Source organism: Camelus dromedarius, chromosome 24, assembly GCF_036321535.1.
Source record: "Camelus dromedarius isolate mCamDro1 chromosome 24, mCamDro1.pat, whole genome shotgun sequence".
In the NCBI taxonomy this organism is placed as follows: domain Eukaryota; kingdom Metazoa; phylum Chordata; class Mammalia; order Artiodactyla; family Camelidae; genus Camelus; species Camelus dromedarius.
The window spans coordinates 13,507,267-13,513,266 of record NC_087459.1 but is presented as its reverse complement, the minus strand read 5'-3'; the positions used below and the strand labels follow the sequence as shown (position 1 = coordinate 13,513,266).

Genomic DNA, 6,000 nt, shown 5'->3' with positions numbered 1-6,000 from the left:
CGGGCTCCTCCGGACACGGTAGGGCTGTTCACTTCGCCACCCCCACCTCCGACTTTCCTACCACTGAGCCCAGAAGGCAGCTGCTGTGAATCATCTCACCTTTGCTGAGGATTTTCTTGTCCAGCCCCTCACTCAGGACCTATGTGCCCCTCCAGGCAGCTCAGTTTGTGTCCCCAGCATGACGCCAGTGTCATCTAAGGACGACACCTGAGATGAGCCATGACACAAACAAATGGTCAGTTTTATTGATTTTTACCTCTTAACATACCCTCCTAGTGGTACATACAGGCTGTGCAGTTTCTAGCAGGGGTCTCAGATGCAAAGGGAAGTGAAGGGAAAGGTAAATCCAACGGGTGCCTGATCACGTGCCAAACCCCACGTTTGCTGGAGCTCTTCTTACACATGAACGCTGAAATGAGGGGTTACATTCTCACACCACCAGCACAGCTTAAATATTTCTTTGACAAAAATAATATTAATAAATTATCTTCAACTCAGAAAACAAATTGTGTTCAGCAGAGTGACAGGAGGATCCATTCACGGCATTGAACCAGGGGCTGGACGAGAGGAGGGCGGGGACGCGCGGCTACGCAGACCCGACGGAGGAGCCCAGGGCCAACGGCGCGTGCTGGGGTGAGTCACATGCGTCTTTCACGCCAGGGGCGGGCGGTGGCCCCTGGGTCACCGCCCGTCCCCAGGGAGATTTCTGTGGCCTCTTCTCTCACGTCCGCCTTGTCTTCTGTTTCTTGGCTTGTCTCTTTGCGTCTTCCGGGCCACTAGTGTCAGAGGCCGCCTGGCCGAGGGCTCGGACTCCCTGCAGTCGACTTGTCAGCTGCAGTAGCAAGGGAATGAGCTGGAAAGAGAGAGAGTGTGAGAGAGGGGGGCGCCAGGAGGAGGAGACTTCCGTGCAGTGGGACATCTGAGTCCCCCCCATCAGTGCACCTCCTCCCCCAGGCACGGTCACCACACGCTCTGTGCTAACGGGAGATCTCAGTTCAGACCAGAGCAGGGCTCTGCACTAGAGAGGGTCACCAGGGCCCCCAAAATATCCCAGGTTTAAGGACTAGGAGACCTGTCGCAAGAGGTTTACGGCCTTGAAAGGAGGCCTTAGGGACGGGACTTGACCTCAAGTGCTGTAACTTCTTCGGCTGCCATGTCCCTGCTGTGAGAGACCCCCTCCCTGACACATCTGTTTCCCGTGAGCTCTCAGGGCTGCCTACCTTGTTGTGGTTGTAGCCGGCCAGCAGGACGAGCAGCGTCAGCGGCAGGGCGATGTAGGATCCCTGCGCGATGTCCTGCTCGGGCAGCTTCCTCTGCAAACACCGAGGCACCGTCAGCCCCGGACGAGGCCCCCCACTGGTGCACCACCCGCAGCCACGCCACAGCCCGCTTCTGAGCCGGCTCCCCAGGGCCACCCAAGCACCCATGCGATCCAGACTCTCGCTACCCAGGAACCGGGCGACGTGGATAAATGTCAAGTGAATCCTGTGCTGTACAGACTCTCATCACTCGCTCTCTGAAGCTTGGGAATGAACTGATTCTGATAGCGAGGTGTGCCTCACCCCCAGACCTTCACTATCTACACTGAGAAAACAGACGGCTGTGGGCAGCAGGGAACTCCTGTGGCTGGAAAGTCGACAGGTCTCAGTTTGTTGAGTCCCAGCTGCACGCGGACTCTTTCCCACAAGGAGGCATCGAGAACCCACTGTTCCAGGCTCAGGGCCATACTGAGGAGCAAGCTAGTCCCAGAGGTCACTCCCAGTGAGGAGGTGAGGCAGTGCTTGGATCCCAGTGGCCATTCACCCCTTCTTCCCATGGAAGGCCCAACTCTCACCAGGGCCAGTCGGAATACAGGCCACATTGCCCAGCCTCCCTTGCAGCCAGGTGGGCCCTGGAACTCAACTCTGGCCAGTGGTACATGAACAGAAGTGACAGGTGCAAAACCCAGGCTGCACCCTAGGAGAGAAGTGGTGTGCCCTCCCTCCTTGCTGGCCAGACAGCCTCCGACTAAGCGCACCATTTCGGAGAAGGGTGACATGCTGGAGGACAGCAGAGCCACGAGGAAGAAGGAACAGGGGCCCCGACACCGTGGAGCTTCCACGCAATCCCTGCACTGCTCGCTCCTGAAGCTGAGGCCCCTGCAACGCTGTGTCTGTAACAGCAAACGGACCTATATCCCAACCAGCTCACTCCACCTCAACAACCGAAACAAATAAAGGAGAACTTTCAGATGACGAGAAAACAAGTTAATAAAAAACAAACAAAAAAACACTGGTTCTCCAGGTAGAGCCCAGGGGCCTCCCTTTCAGGAGATTTGCAACGTCCAAAATATTCTCATAATAATACAAAGATACTCTGTGTGCCTTTTCCACACTCTTCAAAGTGTACCATGGACTTTCCCAGAGGCATCAAATGTGATGATGGCATGACTCTTGACAGGTAATGGAATGTGTGGCTTGTGGATTCCTGTGTTTTCAGCATTTCTCAGTTTTAATTTCTAATATGATAAATATACATATAGCCTATATAAACCAAAGCTCTTGGAGATTTGCCGTAATTTTTAACAGCGTGAAGGGGCCCCAAGACCAAAACATCTGAGAACACGGAAGCTGGAGGATGACTGTGGGGGCCTTTTTACCTGAGCTGGTTGAGGCAGAATGAGACGGTCCCCTAATTAAGGGAAGAATAAGGGCGGGAACAGATTTCCATCTCCAACTGCCTACTTCTGTCTCAGATCCCAAGCCGTTTTCCATCAAAGCAAATCCTTCATGAAAAGCTGAATTTAGTGGGCAGTGGGAGGGCGAGGATGAGAACCAGCTGTGAGGACAGCGGTCCAGGCCGGGTCCGGGTCTTTCCGGGTGACCTCGGGCAGTCACTTTAATAAGACTCAGCTCTAAGATTCAACTATAAAATGGCGATAATACGAACAGCACCTGCTGCAGAGGAACGCTGTGAAAATCCAACGAGACGAGGTGTGTGGGGTGCTCAGCAGGGCATGAGATACCAGGTAAAACGTCAGGAACGGGGCTGTCGGCAATGACACCGAACACAGGACGAAGCGACGCGCCCATGGAGGCCTGAGTAAGCGTGCGGCTCTGAGCTGCCCAGCCGACGGCCACGCAGCTCTGCTGACCAACCCCAGCTAAGTCACTCAGCCTCTCTGAGCCGCCGTAAAGACAGCAGAGCAGCATCTTCCCTGGAAGGTCTGTCGTGAAACCCGGCAGAGGCCCTGCACCGAACGGCCCTCCTTGCCCTTGTCACGTGGCCCTGCTCTCATGGGCATCGTTTCTCTCGTTCTCACAAGTGGGGTCACACTCCTGCCAGCAGCTACTAGGCCTGGCTGCTCAGCCCCCACCGAGTGGCCCCTCTGTGCTGCCCAGGCTGCCCACGCGGCTCCCTGGACTCAGGGATTGTCCTGGTGGAGCCCTCACGGGTGTCATAGTCGTAGGCTGCAGTCTTCAGTGCCCCACCAGAGGCCCTCACCCTCCCCTGGGGTCACCATGTGCCTCCATGCAGAGACAAACGGTCCCCTATGTGCCCATCTCTCTGGCACCTTCTGACCGAGTCGCTGCTGAGGGGAACCAGGTACGTGCTTCCTCCCGGGGACAGAGGAGGAACCTCTGATGCAGGCTAAGATCCTATTTGCCAAGTCACCAAGCATGAGCCAGAAAGCAGCGGGAGCGCCGTGTTCAAGTCCTGGCTCTGCCACACACGAGCCCCCAGTCTTCTCCTCCCTGATTCGGGGATGATAATCCCCACCAACTTCCCACACGAAATGGGGTCTGAAAAGCACTCGGCGGTAAACGGATGGCATCTGGGAACAGATACACGTGGAACCATTCTTCACACCTGCACCCGCCTTCTCCTTACCGTGGGATTAAAAATCAAGGTGATGTGCTTATGGTAGCCCACTGCCGTGAAGGACACTTGCGGCAGGACGTAGTCGTACTGGGACTTGGGCAGCGTGGAGTCCAGAAGCACCACGTAATTCTGTGCACAAGGAAGAAGTATTTATACAGAACAGTTGGGGCAAAGCAAATGAAAACTAAATCCTAACGTATGACTGTGATGTAAAGGACTTTATATTTCTAAACATAAACTGCAGTTTACACCTCCACACCAAGGTTGCTAACTTTAGAGTGATAGTGTCAGCGGGCTCATCCAGCAGTGACAGCCGTGCATCCCCACCTTCAGAGCCTGCAGCATATCTTTACAAGCACATCCAACCTCCAGCTGCGGTCCTTGGAGGCCATGACTTTATGAAATACACAGTTATTATGAGCCAATCCTGATGAGGATCAAAATGAGGAAGACTTTTTAATCCGAAATGAGGTTGACTTTCAAGGGACGATACTTAAGTGGCTCATTAGCTGGCAAGTTCTAAGAACGCAGTGTCTCTGGAACAGTTCCAGTGATAGTCACAGGCCTGCAGGATGAGCCCGGACCAGGGCCAGGCACCGTGAGCATGTTAGGCAGATGCCCACTCTGCTCTCAACCACTGAAGAGTGGGATCACTGCCCCCATTTCACAGATGGGGAGAGCAAGGCCTGAAGAGGTTAAGGGTGACTTGCCCGGGTCACTCAGCTGGTGAAGTTCCAAGCAGGCTGTGAGCCCAGGTGGAGTCGGTTTCCACAGCGCTGTGCTGCCTAACGTGGCTTGATTTCAAAGGGCATCCGAGAGGGGAGGATATAGCTCAGTGGTAGAGTGCGTGCTTAGTATTCACAAGGTCCTGGGTTCAATTCCCCAGTACCTCCATTAAAATAAGTAAGTAATAAAATAAACCTAATTACCTTCCCCCCAAAGTAAATAAAATGTTAAAGAAAAATAAAAAACAAAGGGCATCTGGAGAAGCAGAGAGGAAGCCCAAAACTCCATTACAACCTGCTTCATTACTGTACAGCCATTTCATGCCGAGAAAGGCCATGGAGTACCATCCCTGCAGTAGGTGGGGATGACACACACAGGTTCACTGCTCGCCCTCCCAGGGCAGGTCCCCCAGACAGGAACCAAATTCTTTGCAAAGTATGCACTCACCCCACCAACCACAAGAGTTTGCTCTGCCTGATTAGAACTGACAGCAAACATTCTATAATCAGGGAACGATGTCCAACACCCAGGCCTTAAATAGGTTATGATATTTCCTATGCTATAGACAACTGTGCAAACATTAAATAATCATGCTATAGAAGATTTAACAGTGGGGAAAATATTTGTGGCATAGTCTTCATTGGAAAGCACAGATTAGAAAACAATGTACCAAATAGTCCTAGTTTTGCATGATCAAAATAAATAAAAATGCATGTGCATGTATGTGTATAAACACATACATGCACATGCATTAGAAAAAGACCAAAAGGATACCTGGTGCTTATTTCTGGATGATGGGATTATGTCTGATTTCCCTTCTTTCCCAAATCTCCTGCCCTGAATGTGCATTATTTTTGTAAACAGAAAAAGAGCCAATTCTGAAAAAATAATCCCTGGAGAGCCCCACTGCCTTTGACTCAGAGCACGGCGTCCACCGTGTCTGCAGGCGGTAAGAAGGCGGAAGGCAAGAGAACTGTGAAAAGTGGAATTGCTACGACACAGACAGACAGCAGCGTGGAGCGGGCGTCACCTGGCCGTCTCTGAGCAGCGGCGGGAAGTGGAAGAAGAGGGACTGGCCCAGGGATACCGTCTGGATCGGGTTGTCGAGGTTGTCACTTTTGTAAAGCTTTACCTGGAGAGCAGAAACAAAGCAGGACGGGCTTTTGAAACTGAACCACGATAAACATTTCATTTCAGACATCCTCGGGACAGCTTATCTCTTGGGGAGAGAGGATCTTTGGAAACGTGGGTTTTTAAAGAAGCAATCGTCCTCTCCCCTGACAGGCCATTTCTAAGGCATCTGAGATGCCAGTTACGTGACACGGGTGGAAATGTTAAGATTTTAAAATAGATTCTGACAATTTACGTTAATGCTCAACATAGTAATAATGTTAAAAAAGAACAGCTTTGAAC

The 6,000-nt window shown here is 52.3% G+C and overlaps 1 protein-coding gene across 1 annotated transcript in view; it reads right to left on the bottom strand.

The window, feature by feature from the left end:
* Positions 1 to 218: 218 nt before the first annotated feature.
* LOC105091150 (BOS complex subunit NOMO1) overlaps positions 219 to 6,000 on the bottom strand; it is a 51,353-nt gene continuing 45,571 nt past the window's right edge. The window contains exons 28-31 of the mRNA XM_010982601.3: positions 5,618 to 5,719; positions 3,871 to 3,990; positions 1,221 to 1,313; positions 219 to 853 (exon numbers count right to left, since the gene is read on the bottom strand). Of these exons, the coding sequence (XP_010980903.3) occupies positions 722 to 853; positions 1,221 to 1,313; positions 3,871 to 3,990; positions 5,618 to 5,719 (447 nt within the window). The 3' untranslated portion in view covers positions 219 to 721. The remainder of the gene's footprint in view (positions 854 to 1,220; positions 1,314 to 3,870; positions 3,991 to 5,617; positions 5,720 to 6,000) is intronic.